At 46.7% G+C, this 16,674-nt stretch overlaps 3 protein-coding genes across 4 annotated transcripts; 2 read left to right on the top strand and 1 right to left on the bottom strand.

The window, feature by feature from the left end:
• Window positions 1–1,583: 1,583 nt before the first annotated feature.
• LOC125511550 (F-box protein At4g00755) lies at window positions 1,584–6,109 on the top strand. Its single transcript, XM_048676952.2, has 5 exons — window positions 1,584–1,928; window positions 2,051–2,467; window positions 3,621–3,799; window positions 4,795–4,913; window positions 5,394–6,109. Exons 1-5 carry the CDS (start codon window positions 1,781–1,783, stop codon window positions 5,887–5,889), a joined length of 1,359 nt encoding a protein of 452 aa, XP_048532909.1. The 5' UTR covers window positions 1,584–1,780; the 3' UTR covers window positions 5,890–6,109.
• A 2,817-nt stretch (window positions 6,110–8,926) lies between these two features.
• On the top strand, window positions 8,927–11,534 carry LOC125511548 (26S proteasome non-ATPase regulatory subunit 11 homolog). The gene is made up of 2 exons (XM_048676949.2): window positions 8,927–9,098; window positions 10,000–11,534. Exon 2 carries the CDS (start codon window positions 10,014–10,016, stop codon window positions 11,292–11,294), a length of 1,281 nt encoding a protein of 426 aa, XP_048532906.1. The 5' UTR covers window positions 8,927–9,098; window positions 10,000–10,013; the 3' UTR covers window positions 11,295–11,534.
• A 251-nt stretch (window positions 11,535–11,785) lies between these two features.
• CRR1 (Dihydrodipicolinate reductase, bacterial/plant) lies at window positions 11,786–14,635 on the bottom strand. Of its 2 annotated transcripts, XM_048676951.1 has the most exons (10): window positions 14,303–14,632; window positions 14,069–14,191; window positions 13,900–13,974; window positions 13,735–13,800; window positions 13,267–13,362; window positions 13,064–13,180; window positions 12,734–12,826; window positions 12,478–12,579; window positions 12,323–12,409; window positions 11,786–12,245 (listed from the first exon to the last, which is right to left on the bottom strand). In XM_048676951.1, exons 1-10 carry the CDS (start codon window positions 14,531–14,533, stop codon window positions 12,213–12,215), a joined length of 1,023 nt encoding a protein of 340 aa, XP_048532908.1. In that variant the 5' UTR covers window positions 14,534–14,632; the 3' UTR covers window positions 11,786–12,212. The 2 variants fall into 2 exon arrangements, with proteins under 2 accessions (XP_048532908.1, XP_048532907.1); XM_048676950.2 differs by having other exon boundaries at window positions 13,735–13,974; window positions 14,303–14,635.
• Window positions 14,636–16,674: the final 2,039 nt, after the last annotated feature.

The raw sequence follows: 16,674 nt of genomic DNA, 5'->3' as shown, positions 1-16,674 counted from the left end.
TAGGAATTGCTTTGTGTAAACGAATTAGTAGTGTAGAATACATGTATCGTTGTTCCTCCTACGCCTGCTGGAACACCGATAAAGGCGTCGGCGGAGGTGCAGGCGGCGTTGTAGTGCGTTTGCACCTGCTCTATGGTGAAGTCAGCGTGCACATGAGGCGCGGGAGCCGGGGCGATGTTGTAGGAGCCTCATGGTGTTGTCCTCGTCGTCGAAGACCTCGGGCGAGCTGACCGGCAAGCCGGCCTCGATCCGCCTGGCATGGCGACTCTGCCAGGCGGCCACGACATGCTTCATCTTTATGGAAAGGCTCTCCCACATAGCTTCGCTGCTTGCAGCTGCATGAATGCGGGGAACTGGCACTGGACGGGAACGCGCGCGAGCAAGGGATGAGGGATTTGGGTGGGCCAGGGTGGTCAAAAGCGGCCCCGGGAGCGGTCCGGACTCCCGCAAATCCCCCCCCCCCCAACACACACACACACGTTTGTCTTTGATTTGCGGGAGAAAGTACGTCTTGACCGCGCCGCAGACCGATACAGGACCGCGTTGCGATCCGAAAAACATGGTCTAGATGGATGGCGGAGGTTTGAGGGTCGACGTCGGAGATACCCTGACACCAACAAATTGTCATTGGCGGGAATCACCCACACCGGGAAGAACATCGTTGCAGCAAGAAATCACCTGCACTACCAAGTGGACTCCATCAAGGAAATCCTCCTTGGTTTTTAAGCGGCTCGAGGCACTCGAGTTGTTCAAAATATTGTACTGATGAACTAAACTTGGCCAATATGGATCCGGGGGCACAATGAGAATGCCCTTCGGTGGCGCCGGACCAGACGTCATGAAACAGAGAGAGACCAGAAAAATGATATTCCAGCCCGTCACGCCGGAGAAACAAAAATATAAGAACAACCAAAACAGAGGGACGGGTCCCCACTTCTCTTACCGGGACGAGACCGTCAGACAATGAAGACGTGGGGATTCAATGCGTTGGCGTGAGGGAGAGCTCTGGCAGTGACGGCCCATTGGGTATGTCACAGTATTGGAGGGAGTTTCCCGATAACCCCCCCTTTAAACTCTTTGCCTTTTTTTAACACAGTACATACACAAACGCTCATATATATACGTGCGTACGCTCATCCCTATGAATGCAAACGCACATACACCTTATTAGTATAAGCACTTGCGAAAAACTGAGTCAACATATCATCTTTAAGATTTATACACGCATCATCGAAAATCCTGAAATAAATTTAGAAAAATACGAGTGTGGAACGGAACTGGGCCGTGGCGAAAATGCGCGAGCGGCGGCATCTTTCCCCCACCGAGCGCGCGGAGAGACGGATAGATACACGCACGCCAAGGGCGCGGCGCGGGCTGCCCGGGCCGAACGGAAACGGCAAAGGAGGCGGAGACGGGGCGCGGACCCGGCGGACGGACAGGCACGAGCACATCGCGGGCGCGGCGCCGTGCCCGGGACCGCCCGCCAATTCGGCGTACACGTGGCGTGCGGACCGGCGGGCGCAGCCGGACACGACACACACGCACACGCGACGCGCCGCAGCAAAAGGCGCGGGGCCCTCGCCCTCCCTCCCCCGCAAAACCACCAAAAAAAACCAGCGGCCGCCTGCCCCTCCCCCTCCGCAGACACACAGGCGAGGCGAGCGAGCAACGGACGGAAGCAAACGCAAAGGGGGAGGGAGGGAGGTCGGACGCGCCCCGCCGGTTTCCGTCTCTCCGTTCATCCCGCTCGCCGTCGTCGGGCGGCGGCACCACCACCACCATGGCCATGTCCAAGCCGCAGCAGGGCGACCCCGCCGGCTTCCTCGACCTCGTCGGCCCGGACCTCTCCGCCTGCGTCTTCGCCCGCCTCCAAGACCCCGCCGACCTCGCCCGCGCCGCCACCGTCTCCCGCCCCTGGCGCAGATTCGGTTCGTTTCCTTTCCCTCCCCGCCCCTCCCCGCACTCTCGCCGTACATACATACTTCCCTTGCTAGAAATGGATGGATGGATAGATGAAAACCTCGCCCTTTCTTCTTCCTCCTGCGCGCAGTCGAGGGGAACGGCTTCCTCAAGAAGGTGTGCGTCCGCAAGTTCCCGGAGCTGGCCGTCCTCACGGCCGCGGTGGAGGTGCGCAGATCGCCCGACCCCGCCCCCGCCCCCGGGCCCATCGGCGGCGGCGGCGGCGCCGAGGCCAACGAGCACAGGATCTACTCCCACCTCTACGGCGCGCTCGTCGCCGCCAGCCCCCCCGTCGTCTGCATCCTGCACTGCGTCGGCGCCTCCAGCACCGACAACTTCCCCGACGAGACCATCGACAACACCCTCGAGCCGCAGGACCGCGTCAACAACCGCTTCTCCTACTGGTCCAGCGCCGGACAGGACGACCCCGACGTCCCCGAGACGCTCACCTACAGGCTCGTCTCCGACATCTGCGTCGTCGATGAGATCAGGATACAGCCCTTCAAAGGTAGTCTCTTCTCTTCTTATATATAAACAACTACTCCCTCCGTAAACTAATATAAGAGCATTTAGATCACTACTTTAGTAATCTAAACGCTCTTATATTAGTTTACAGAGGGAGTACTACATAAGGTGACTGACATCTGAAATTCGCCGTCAGGTTAATATTGCGGCATCAGTCATTTCATTTCTGTGTGTGCTTATGCTGTCGGATGCTTTCCGGCAGTGAATCGGACCATTTCGTCGTGCCGGGTTCTTTCCGACAGTGAATCAGACTGTTTGTTGTGTCGGATTCTTTCGGACCGTGGATCCGACCATTTCGTTGTGACGGGTTCTTTCCGACAGTGAATCGGACCGTTTCGTTGTGTTGGATTCTTTCGGACCTTGAATCCGACCATTTCGTTGTGTCGGGTTCTTTCCGACACTGAATCGGACTGTTTCGTTGTGTCGGATTCTTTCCGACCGCGAATCTGAACGATTTGTCGTTGGCAATAAATAACCCGTTGATGGTTGTTTCGTAAAGAACAAATCGATCCAACGGGTCATCTAGGTCGACACTTGCCGACAAATGAGTCCGTGCCGTTATCGAAGGCGTGAAATTTTAGGTTTGAAACTTTGCATAACTCTACATCCAAAACGACACGTGTAAAGGGGATTTTAGAAAAGACTAGCAATCTTGTTCCGCAAGTTGGCGCAGCTACAGGATCTGGTGAGGATAATTAGGCAATTGGCAGAGAATGATAAGGAATATAGGCATTGATGTCAATAGGATTCTGAAAGTCGACGGATCTAGTTTCATGGAAATTATGGGGTGGCCAAACCAGGGATATACAGTTTTCAGATCTGCCTATAAATGGAACAGTATATTTAAGTGTAGAAAACTTCTTAGCTAGCCAGACCAATCTACCCAATGACATTACGTGGATCGGTGACTAAGTGGTTTACCTATTATAGTCTTAGGTAGAGCTAAATTAGGTTAAAAGAAGGAGGTCCATAACGCCACGTAAATTGAAGGCTATATTTGGTTAATACTCCCAGGTGGTTGAGCAATTTGCAAAGTAATGTATTTTGTTAAACATATGATATTGTAAATTTTCTCCCTTGGTTATATTTATCTTGTCGGATGATTGATTACATTGCTTTTTGTTTCAAATTGCCAGCTTTCTTTCAGATTGGGCATCCTATATACTCTTCAAAGATGGTGCGGTTCCGGATGGGCCATTGCAAACTTCCTCGTCCATCAGAGTCATTTATCACAGATGATGATGATAACCAAGCAGTAATTGCTGATGAAAACTACATCTGGACTTACACCTCGCCTGAGTTCCTTATGTTACAGGTGATTTTGTACCTTCTCTCTTGTTGACCTATCTACAGATTAGCAAATTGACGAATTCTATTATTAAACTATTTATAGCCATTCCGCGGCCACGATCAATTTCTTTAAGTGGAAGATATTATTGACTTCATTTCATAAATACTGGTCATATCTTACCAAAAACAAATGATGAACTACTTTCGCATTTTGCGCCTGCACACTTTCCCTCAATATTTCTGTAGCTTCACATCAACCCAATCACATTAACATTTTTTAACCTACACCAACCACACAATCATGAGGGGCATGAAGCTCTCAAAAAAGATTGCCTAAATGGCTAAATAGACACACATTGTTAAAAATGCCAAGTACTGTGAAACCGAGAAAGCTACAACCTGCATCCTGGTGTAAATAGCAAAATGTGTATGGTCTCAGAGCCCAATTTTGAAAATGGTTTTGTTTCACAATTTCAATTGAATTTATTATTGCTTGAGAGATCATTCATGTAACCGTCTTGCAAGCTATATTGGGGCAAGCAGATTGAGGAAGAAGGCAAGGAGGAGAGATTACTGTACTAAAGCAAAGGATCTGCTGATTAGTTCAGTTCAGACATGGTAACTGCAGAGCGCAGCAGTTGCACCTTCCAGACCATAATAGGAATTGGCAGAATTAGGAAGGGTCAATTATATGTAGAATCCAAGCTAACTCATAGTGCTTTGGATGCTACATTTGAGATAATAAAAGTGTCCTTTATCGAAAAATATGTACTCCCTCTGTTCCCTAATATAAGACCTTTTAGCTTTTTCTTGATTCGTATGTATCTAGACACATTTTAATCCCTAATGTAAAACCAGTTAAGGACCGGCCTGGTACCCAATATCAAGCATGGTTTTTTTTCCCCAGCTGGATGCATTTTTTGCGTTATGCTATCAGGGATATTGTATTGAAAAAGTAAATCAACATGCTGTATTGATGTTGCAATGAACTTACTGATGCCATCTAATTTGGTTTTACAGGAAAATAAACTGCAGACGTTTAAACTCCCGCACCCAGCCCTGTGCATTGGTGGTGTAGTAAAGATTGAGCTGCTGGGAAGAGTGCAGAAACAAGCAACAGATGATAGGTATTACATATGGTAAGTTGAAAATGATATTATGCAAAGAATATGGCATGGTTATTCAAATTTGGAGATTAGATGTAATTCCAGTACTGTCAGGCTGGGTCAAGGCAAGTTTTGGCTTGTCCAAACATTGGCCAGCCAAATTTTGGCTGCCAACCAAGAATGTCAGACTTATTGTTGTTCAGTGCCACCTTAAACAATGAAATTGTGCACCTCGCAGCCTTATTTTTGCTAAATGATGATTACCATGCAGTTTGTCCTTGCACTTGGTTCTTTTCCGCATATAAACTTTTTGTGGAGCTTGTGCAGCATTTGTTGCCTGAACATAAACACATGCAAATTCCCAATGGTGTATATCTTATGACATGCTATCCTGACACCCTGAAGTAGAGTTTGCTCTAAATATATATGTATGTTCTTGTAACATTTTCTTCGGTATGTAGTATGTACATCCACAACTGCTTACTGACCTATCTCCATTTTACCTGTTCACAGCGTCTGCCATGCTCAAGTGGTCGGGCGTTCGCTCTCACCAGTGTTCATGGTCGACATCAACGACTCGGCTGGCTACTCCATCCTCAAGCACCTGCCAGAGGCCAAGAACCTCAGCGTGGAGGAAGTGATGCAGGACAGCGCTAGTGACTCGCAGGAGTGGAAGGACGCTCTGGCCAGCTACAGGGAGACGGGGCATCTGGCCACCGCCCTCATGAACGTGCTCCACGAGGGGGCCGCGCACCCCGCGCAAGACGCGCAAGGAGATGCGCCGCACTTCCCGCATGGAGCGGCGCTGCTGCAAGAAATCCAAGCAATGCAGGGAGATGCGAACCTCATGCAGCAGCTGCAGGTGGATGCACAGCTCCTGTATTTACTGCAGGACGGTGTGCTGCAACTGCAGGACGATGTGCTGCAAGATGAAGATGGTCTACAGGCCATGGACGAAGATGATGATGCGGACGGCGGCGGCGTGTCGGACAACGACCCCTTCGCCTAGGCACTCCATTGCTGGCTGGGGTTGCCGCGGCTGATGCAAAGAGAGTGAGAGAGACCGTTCGTTTGTTGTTGTGAACTAGTGGACCTGTGAACCCTTGTATGAACTAGCCTGGGGTGTATAGTTGAGAGTATACAGACAGCTGTTGTGAACTTGTTGTGGTCGTGAGTGGGTACAGACAGGGTTTAAAGAGTTTGAAGTCATGGTTTGCGACTTTGGTTAATCTTGGGAGTGCTGATATGCTGTGGTCCGTTCTGTGTTCTTGGTTTGTTGTTTCGTCCATGATGCTGCATCCGTGTGATGGACAAGGCAAGGGCGATGGAACCTGTTACTCCGGCGAACTAGCTGGGTGGTTGCCGGTGGCAGTCGTCGACCAAGTTAACATGGTATAATTGCACGCTTATACTTAATCCTCCTTGACCAACCTCTCATGACGAAGGAAATATCTAGTGCTAGCACTAATTGAAATTGTTGTTTCTTAACAGAGACAAAAGGCCTGCCTCATTCATTAACCAGAAAAAGATTACATACTTATAGGGATTACTCTCGCGGCATGATGGTGCTCAAGTATCTAGCCCCTGTGGTGCCCAAAGCTTGGCCTCATCCTGAATATGCATAAGAACGTAGAAAGGTTCTGTCCCTTTCTTCGTGAAAACTCCAGCCCGTCTCTCGTTGCAAATGACTCAATAGACAATCATAGTGAGAGAAGCCATGGCCATCCGGTTTGCGGTATTGGGTCTCAGACACGATGGTCCACCAACTCTTGGCAATGCAACCGACCACTCATCGATTCATTTCTAGAGCCCCTAATCCGAGCCAATCCTTGACCATTCTCCAAATGCCGAAAGTGAACCGACATTTTAGAACAGATGGGGGGGGGGGGGGGTGGTCTTGTTGGCCATCTTGTAAAGGGCACAAAAGCCATAATTTGTCCATCCCCTCTTTTCTAATCTATATGTCGTCCAAATCTTGTTTTGAATGCCAACCACAAGAAGAATTTGACCTTGGGAAGCCCCAGACCTTCCAAACGGTTTCGCTCATGGTGGTCGACGTGGAACCCGAGAATTGGATCTTGTAAGCTAAAAGTTGTTGTGTGCTCTCTATTCACCTCAAACTTCTAAGAGATGGCACCTTGTATATATGTGTGGAGTTGAAGTTGCTCAAGGAAAACCCAAAAGTCCATGAACTTAGCTATATGGTCCACATAGAGTGCCATGGAAGGTGCACCCAAGCGTTGTCACGCATGGCATCCCGCAACGTCCACCTCTTGCGCTTGGAGGCCGCGAAGATGAGGGGAGTGATATCCTTTGGTTTTTTCTCTCGCAACCATGACGCTTCCCAAACTAGTTGAATTTGTGACAGCTAAAAACTAACACTAAAATTTGGCAACATCGATATGATGATTATATCGTACCATAACATTTCAAATATATGCTCAACTTTCACATGAACAAACAAAAAAGATGAATTCTATTGTGAACGATACCTCATGAAAAGATCTTTTGTTAATAGGGAACTCAGCTACTATTCACAAGATGATTCATTTTTGTTCCTTACAACTATAGATCGAGTTTGAGTTTGATTTCTTGTGTTTAGATTTGTACACATTGTATCGCCGTTGTAACAAAAGAAAAACGTGTTTTCATTTTTTTTATTAAATCCGATAGTGTGATGGTGCCACATGTAAAGGCGTAACATCACTATACACTCTTACATTGTAAGTGCTAAATCCACACGTCAATTCTTTTATGGGCGTGGCCAACTCTTATCTAGAAGAGCTGACATCACTATACACATAACTAAGTATCATCTGATCGCAATGTTATTTTTGCAGGTTATCGATGCATATTTAACTGCAATGACGCCCTGGAAGCCGAACTACATGCTCTAATGCAAGGAATGACCCTGTCTATTCAACATAGTGAGGAGCCTGTCATTGTCCAATCCGACTCATCGGAAGCACTGATGGGAATGAAGGGGGATAGCCTTCTGTATTCCGCTTATGGACACTTGGTAGCTGAGATTCAGCATCTTATGGGTGAACGAGAGTTTATTCCTTTGAAAGTTAAACATGAACAAAATAGGGTAGCAGATCGATTGACTTTGTATAGTCGTACGGAGAACACTACTGCCGTATGGCTAGGTAGAGGTCCACCTTGTGTGAAGGAACTTTTGCCTCTTGATTGTAACCTTGTGGTCTTAGAATAAATCTCTTTTACCCTTGCAAAAAAAAGTATCATCTGACTCGTGCACTACTTGATTTCAAGTGAAGATTCGTGTGTATTTTTTTATTTGATTAACTGAATGTATATGAGACTTTGCTAATTCTCATCTAGCATGAATAGAAAATCTTTTCTTAAGAACTTCTCAGTGCTTTCACATAGATTTTTTTTAAGAAAGATGACCCAAGTTCCTCTTCACGCCTACATAAGCTAAACACAGAGTCTGAAGGCTCTAGTTTGGTTTAATTTAATATAGTCTTTTATATCCAAAATCAATCTATTCAATATGTTTGATCTGCAGGTTAATATGATGATGAGACTTTTAAAAAACCGAACTTTAAGATTCATGTAAATTTTTAGTGGGTGTATCAGAGCAAAACTGTCAATTTAAAACATTGCAATTTATATGTGCCCTAGATTCATATTCAAAATCCATGTATACAAAGTTCAAAAAAAAAATTCACCTATACAGGACGTTCTCTCCGCTGCCGCCAAACCTTTCCTTCTCTTCTTCCTCTCCCGGCTTTTCCTCCGACTCCTTCGGTTCCTCACTGGTCACCCCCACCCCTGCTCTCAACTTCTCAAGTCTGAACCCTCCGCTTCGCTTCACGCCCGCGTGTCCTCCGATTTGCAGGCTGATATGGCGATAGCCTTTTTAAGTAACCAAACTTTAAGACTCATGTAAATTTTTAGTGTGTATACCAGAGCAAAACTGTTAATTTTAAACCTTGCAATTTATATGTGCCCTAGATTCATATTCAAAATTCATTTATACAAAGTTCAAAAAATAAAAATAAATCCATCTAACAGAACGTTCTCTCGGCCGCCGCGGCGCCGCCGAACCTTTCCTTCTCTTCTTCCTCTCCCGACTCTTCCCGACTCCTTCGGTTCCTCACCGGTCACCCCCACCCCTCAGGTCTGAAACCCTCTCGCGCCGCCGCCGTCGCCGTCCCCGTCCTCCCTCTCGTCGCGCCTCCGCCGGCCTTTCAGGTACGGCCCCCCTGCCGTCCGCCGATTAGCTAAGCCCCGCTGGTGCCTCCCCGATTTTAGGATGCGCGCGGCCATCTAGATCCGCCGATGGGGCGGTCCCGACGGCAACCGATCTGCCGACGTTGGTGCTCCGCGAAAACCCGCTGCTGGGTCGAGCTAGCGCGTTCTGGAAGCCTGTCGAGTTTGTCAGCGTAGAGAGAACTGGATCTTGCTGAGGGCAGCGCGGTTTCCCCCATGCCCTTCTGGCAGTTTATCCCGGGGCTAGGGTTCTTCTGGTCATGGCAATTAGGCTTCAGGAGCTCTTGTTGCGGCCTAGCCTGGCGAAGGGCAATTGTCGATTCTACTGCCGATTTGTTGGACACCGGTGTAGCACAGCGTTTCACCGATTTAGTTCATGTTCAGAGAAACTGATACGTCTAGCTGAATTGAACACCATATCTGTTTTGATTTATGCCAACTTAGCACCCCGGATGATTCCTTGTACAGTATGGTGCTGGGACGCTGTTGAGACGCACTTATAGCACTCTAGGTGTTGTCCTGTAAATCTGAATAATAATGCTTATATCATCAACGATGACTCAGGACACTAGTAGCCACTTTGTACTGAAGATTTTTGTACGACGTGTGTGTTTCCTGGCATGTCATGGTATATGTTGGGTTCATTTGTCGTGGTCAGCTACTCCAGATAGTGTAATTGGAAGTTAGAACTAACTTGGTTAGTGTTGCTAAAGTAAACGGCATCTCTAGTGGTTGTGGTTTCATGCACACCCTTGTGTTCTTCATCTGTTAATTGGAGGCGCCGTGGAGAAAATTCATGAGTTCACTTAGCACCATGTATTGGCGTGTGTTACTTTGATATTCTGTAACGCTTCGTAACTTGGCATTTGTTTTTTGTTCGCAGTTTAGGGTGGGATCATGTCTTCTGCAATGGAGTCATCGTACCTTCCTGCTACTACTGAGTCAATTGAAAAAGCTCAGGAGGCTAAGGATGCTTCAGAGTCAATTTCAATCCTTTACCGTGTGATCCAAGACCCGTCTTCATCTGCAGATGCACTGAGAATAAAAGAGCTTGCGATTACCAACCTTACAAACTACCTCACTAAAGAGAACCGTGCTGAGGATCTGCGTAATCTCTTGACCCAGCTGAGGCCATTTTTCTCACTGATTCCCAAGGCCAAGACTGCAAAAATTGTCCGTGGAATCATTGATGCCGTCGCCAAGATTCCTGGAACATCTGATCTTCAGATCTCGCTCTGCAAGGAGATGGTGGAATGGACGCGTGCAGAGAAACGTACGTTCCTCAGGCAGCGTGTGGAGGCAAGGTTAGCGGCCCTTCTTTTGGAGAATCAAGAGTACACTGAAGCCCTGACCCTCCTTACTGGACTTATCAAGGAAGTCAGGAGACTTGATGACAAGTTGCTTCTTGTGGACATTGACCTTTTGGAAAGCAAACTCCACTTCTCTCTGAGAAACCTGCCTAAGGCCAAAGCTTCACTGACCGCTGCAAGAACAGCGGCGAATGCCATTTATGTTCCACCAGCTCAGCAGGGCACTATTGATCTGCAGAGTGGAATCCTTCATGCGGAAGAGAAGGACTACAAAACTGCTTACAGCTACTTCTTTGAAGCATTCGAGGCTTTCAACGCACTGGACGACCCAAGAGCTATCTTCAGCTTGAAGTACATGCTCTTGTGCAAGATAATGGTCAACCATGCTGACGATGTTGCTGGAATAATCTCATCTAAGGCCAGCCTGAAGTATGTGGGTCCTGATGTTGATGCTATGAAAGCCGTAGCGGATGCCTACTCTAAGAGATCTCTCAAGTACTTTGAAACTGCCCTTCGTGATTACAAAGCCCAGCTTGAGGAGGACCCTATTGTCCACAGGCATCTTTCATCTCTGTATGATACCCTTCTGGAGCAGAACCTCTGCAGGTTGATTGAGCCCTACTCGAGGGTAGAGATTGAGCATGTTGCTCAGATGATTGAATTGCCAGTTGACCATGTGGAGAAGAAGCTGTCACAAATGATCCTTGACAAGAAATTTGCTGGTACTCTAGATCAAGGTGCTGGTTGCCTCATTATCTTTGAGGAGATGAAAACAGAGGCCATCTTCCCTGCCACACTCGAAACTATTTCAAACGTTGGGAAGGTTGTGGACAGTCTTTACATGAGGTCTGCGAAGATCATGGCTTGAACACTAGTACCCACATGATAGTTTATCTGTTGGCTATGGTTTCATCTTTTAAAAGTTATATTAGTGTCTTTCAAGACATTTAATCCTGTCAGTTTGACACTTTAATCTGCAATGTTGGGTTTTTTAGTTAAAAAAATCTACCTTGCTATGATTGGCGTGTACCTTGAAAACTAGATGGTTCAAGATGAACCATGTTATGCTGCCGTGACATTCTTTTGTGATAATTTTCCATTAGCTTTTTTTTTGGCCTGTGTATTGCTGAATATACAATGCTGAGAGGTTGTATGGCTTTTCTTTGGCATCGGCGGTAAATATGTCGAATTTGTGCATGGATTGTCCTGGGATTCTCATCTGCGCTGAGGATATATCCTGCACTGTTGATGCTGCTATGAATATTTGGACTGATGTTTGTAGTTACAAGGCTCCTGTGTGATTTCTTCATGCCCTGTCGGCAGTGATTTCTGTCTAGCAATCCTGTAGTGCTTTCAGAGTTGTAGACGAAACCAAGTTAAAAGGGTGCACTAGAGTTCCAAAAAAAAGTTGGTACACTGGAAAGGACCCGCATCATAGCGTGACTGGTATCATTTATCTCTATGAGTATGCTTCTGAAAAAGCCTCTAACAGTATAGTAAGCCACCAGATATACACATGAGGGCTTGTCATCAGCTTGCTTATTGTCTAGAGCTCTTATCAGAAGTGTCATCTTATGCATGGAGCCATTCTTTTCGAAACTCTGCATCGTGTTCTTAGGTCTCGGATCCGCCTTGTCGTTGGCACTTATCTGATTATGAGCCAAGGAATTGATTTAATCCTATTTATCTCTTATGGTGAACAGCTGGAAGATCAAAAACTGTAGTTCTCTTCCTCGAAAAAATGACCCCTAGTCCTCATGATATGTGAATGTGAGTTGATCATTTCCTACAAGAACTTCTCCAGACCATAAATCAAGTTCTGCAATAAGATGTGATCTTTTCAGTGAATAAGACATTGTCTCAAGTACACCACATGAAAAGTGCAGTGCCAGTTACCTTCAGGCGTATCACCTTCCGTATTGCCAGAATTAGTCCTGGCATTAGGCTCTGGACGTCTGTAACATCATGCTTCAAGGTGTAAACCTGAAAATAATGGTACTGTAGTCAGTTCATCCAAAGTTCAGTCAAAAGTATTATTTGGGCTTATGTACCTCTCCGGGGCCAGACAAAACGACCGACGTGCTCGAAGCAAGCCCTGGAAGAACCATGCTGTGCACACGCACCCCATCTTCTCCAAGTACCTGACCTCTCGCCTTTTCAACACTAGCCAGTTAGTTTGTGGAACATATCATTTGCAGTTTTCAAGTTTATAATTTGGAATAAAGTGACATATCAGTGCTCCTGCCAATGTTACTTCTAAAAATTTACGCCGAAAGGAAAATTTTCGAATGTTTGTGTAGCACTTACTGGATTATCGGAATCCATATCTTGTCTGTTGTATATCTGACCAAGATCAGATATGTTGTTCGCAATCTGTATTGCATCTGGCGATGGCAAGTCCTGTCAGTGCCAAACATCAGTCTAGCAATCTGCACATTGCTAATAGCACATCTACACAAAATTATTTATTTTCCCGATGGGTACTGTAAACGTTTTCCTTGGGCTTTTCCCCTCTTGCTTGTGATTGCAAGGCGGTAAAATATTAGCTGCACCTAATGTTCTGTGATGCAAATGATTGGAAGACATCCATATATCATACTGAATGCAGAGGGTTAACTTGTTGGGAGTGCTTCATACCGATGGGTTAGGTCTTGATTCCACTATCTCGACGTTGTTGTAGTGGAATGAGGCCTGGATTGCAGCTTGTTGAAGGAGTACCGAGCCAATCGACAGCGTTGGTGCGACCAAGCAACCCTGATCATGGACTCAACATAAGGTTGCATGTTTGAATATTCTGATCATGATGGATTTTAGAAACGATCGAGCAGTAGTAGCCTTACCATGCTTGCCTTGTCGCAGAATGCTGACAGCTCAGTTACTGTATCCATCTCGATTTTCGGAACGTATACGACACTGCTTAAGCCAAATGCTGCTGCCTGCGTGTAAACCATTTTTGGGTGGTCAGTAGTGTATTAGGTTTCACATCTCAAGTGCTGATGGAGATGTTACATAGTCTGAGGCATCCATCTAAGATTCATTAACCTGAACAATCTAAGCATCCACTATGTTCTGCAATCTAATTTAAATTCGATAAATATAGATCTTATTGTGTATCTTCCTTACAGTACTACAAAGTAACTGAACAACGTATGAATTTACTAGTTCTGAAGTGCGATCATCGTCCCGGTTTCTGAAATGCGTTCTTGAGATGATATTATTAGTTTCGGTTTGCTACTCCCTGAATCTGCATTTGCAATTCTGGATGAATGCGGATGCAGCTCGTATATTCTTGACATTGGATAATGTACCTGCTTGACATTGTCATAGACGGATGAAGGTTCACTGAAGTCAACAACCACACCAGTTGCTCTTGTCTGAAAAGAGCAGAATCTGCCTGCGGTCAGCGAAACGCGCACCCGAAAAGGAAGCACATGATGAGTCAACATTCCACAGGTGAAGATGCTAATCGATACCTGTGCTATGGAGCCGAGAACCATGGTGAGATCATTGAGCACCGGGATCTCCAGGGCTTCGTCCATGCCACTTAACTGAAGAAACAACACGAAGCACTCACAAACTGAAACAGAGCAAAAAACAGAGGCAGAGCACACGGGAACGAGTGGTGAGCAAGCAAGCACGCACCTCTCCTGCATCCATCCCGATGCACTGGGTGTCAATGGCGCCCGCGAGCTCCATCCCCCTCGCCCTGCTCACCGCCGCGATCGCCGCCCTCCCCATCTCCTTAGTGGCGCCGACGATGACCACCTGAATCAATTCCCAACGTACGTCGCCAGGGGAACAGCAGGGCGTCAGACATGACATTCCAAGCAGCTTAATGACCCCCTTAATCAATTCCATGACATGTGGTAGCAGTACCTTGATTGTGCTCTGCGACGGCGGCGCCTGCGCGGATGCGGCGGAGCAGGAGACACTCGCCGCGGCGCTTCTCCTCCCGGCGACGACCTTACTGGTGCGGTGGTGGTGGTGGACGGAGTGGCGCCATGACGACGAACCAGGCGTGCCGATGCCGACGCCGTCTTTGCAGGGGGTCGTGGAGTAGGGGAGGAGGTTCAGGAAGCAGCGCCCTCCCATGGCCCCGTGGTTCATGCTCCTGTGAGCTATCCTATCTTGTTGCCAAAGCTGGAAACGCCCATAGTGAGTGAGTGAGTGGCTTGGGACGAGTGATCACTTGGGTTGGGTAGCAGCAGCTCACACAGTCACGCTGCACTCTTTAAATCTTAATTGATCTGAATAGTTCTCTTCTGTTTGGAAAATTGAAAGCAAGCAAAGTTCTGGAAATAGGAACCTATCAGTTTCCTCAGATCAGAACATCAAATAAAAAAACACTAAAAGATGAGGAGAGCAAGAGGGACACTGGGATACGGTTATGTTTTTCAAAAACAATTGCATGTGTGTGCCACGACTCAGGAGTCAGGACACATGATAGAGTCGAACTAATGAGGCCCTTCTCATCGCCCACAAATTGCAGCGGAGTCCTCTCCATAGAACCTTACAAGTTACAACTTAGAAGATGTGTACAGATGTGTCTTAATTCGAGAATCATGAGTTGATTCATGGAATGAAATATTCAAAATTTTTGTTTTGTTTTCAAAAGGTTGGATATTCATAATTTACAATGCAGAGTATATGTTCCGGGGATCTGCAAATCAGGTTGATGCATGCAACGAAATATTTGCAAGGGTATTGGCTCGATTTTATTACGATTTACGAGGGAATTAGTAACTTCTTCCACCAGTGATTTTTTATAAATTTTCAAATAAGTAATGTACAGAAGAAACTAAACAGAACAAAAAAAGAACATGCTATACATCTAAAACAGAGAAGGCACCAGGAGTGCCTAGAAAGGGCCTCAAGTCAAACTGTGCATATCTCTTCTTTTTTTGCCTTGAAATGAAAGTAAGCCAGTGAAGCTCCTCCTTATACTTTCGCCTGCATGACGTCATTACTGGTGTTCCAAACAGCCCATAGAACTAGAGCGAAAATCTCCAAGAAAAAAAGGTACTTGGAGGTAAGATTTGAGTGATAGATTCTTTGGATCAGGGTAGGCTAGATCATCCGGTAAACCTACCTTCTGCTTGTCCAGACGAGGAACTCCCGGTGCCGGCCATGGTGACGGTGGCCGGTGATGGCAGAGAGTGGATGGCGGCAGTGGTGGAACTTCCCGTGAGCACCGCGCTAACCCTAGATCGGTAGGGAATATCGGTGGGTTTTGTGACAGCGGTGAACCTCGTATCGCGTGCCCCGGCCCCCACCTCTATTAATATAGCGTGGGTCACAGGGGCCCATCAACCATAGTGGGTTGAGCGCCCCCGATCAGGGCGCGGATCTAAGGGCCCGGTGGGCCGTTGGGCCCATGCGGTGGAGATCAACCTAACATTCTCCCCCTTGATCTCAGCTTTACTTTTAACCTTATACTTTCTAATTTATCTGTTTCATCACATATTGGTACATAGAGCATGTTTCATCGTCACAACTTAATTGCCGATAGAATCATACAACTACAACATACGTTTTGTTCAGAAATAAATTCTGTTCCTTTTGGGCCTATCCAGGAATTATAAGGCTTTCCCTTAAACCCATGCCGGCTAAGTGTTCCTTGAACACATTGGGTGGTAAGACTTTCGTTAGCGGATCCGCAAGCATATGCTTTGTCCTTATATGCTCGAGACTTATAGTTTGATCCTGGATTTTATCTTTCACAACATAATACCTTATCTCTATTGTTTTGGCAGCATTACTCGACTTGTTGTTGTGAGCGTAAAATACTGCGGGTTGGTTGTCGCAGTACATCTTTAGTGGTTTGTGAATACAATCTACCACTTTCAAGTCGGGTACAAATTTCTTTAGCCATATCGCCTACCCCGTGGCTTCGAAGCATGCTATGAATTCTGCATACATCGTGGATGATGCAACTATCGACTGTTTGGAGCTTTTCCACGAAATAGCTCCCCCAGCGAGAGTGAAGACGTATCCTGACGTGGATTTTCTATCATCTCTGTCCCCCGCAAAATCTGCGTCTGAATACCCTTTTATCTCTAGGGAATCACTTCTCCTGTATATTAGCATGTAGTCCTTCGTGCCTTGTGCATAACGCAATGCTTTCTTTACCATCTTCTAGTGCTCCATGCCTGGATTCTCTTGATATCTACCGAGTACCCCGGTGATAAAAGCTAAGTCAGGGCGAGTGCACACTTGTGCATACTGTAAGCTGCCAACTGCCGAAGCAT

The sequence above is a fragment of the Triticum urartu genome, chromosome 5A (genome assembly GCF_056163025.1).
Source record: "Triticum urartu cultivar PI428250 chromosome 5A, HENAU_Tu73, whole genome shotgun sequence".
NCBI classification, from domain to species: domain Eukaryota; kingdom Viridiplantae; phylum Streptophyta; class Magnoliopsida; order Poales; family Poaceae; genus Triticum; species Triticum urartu.
This window is presented reverse-complemented; position numbering and strand designations above follow the sequence as displayed.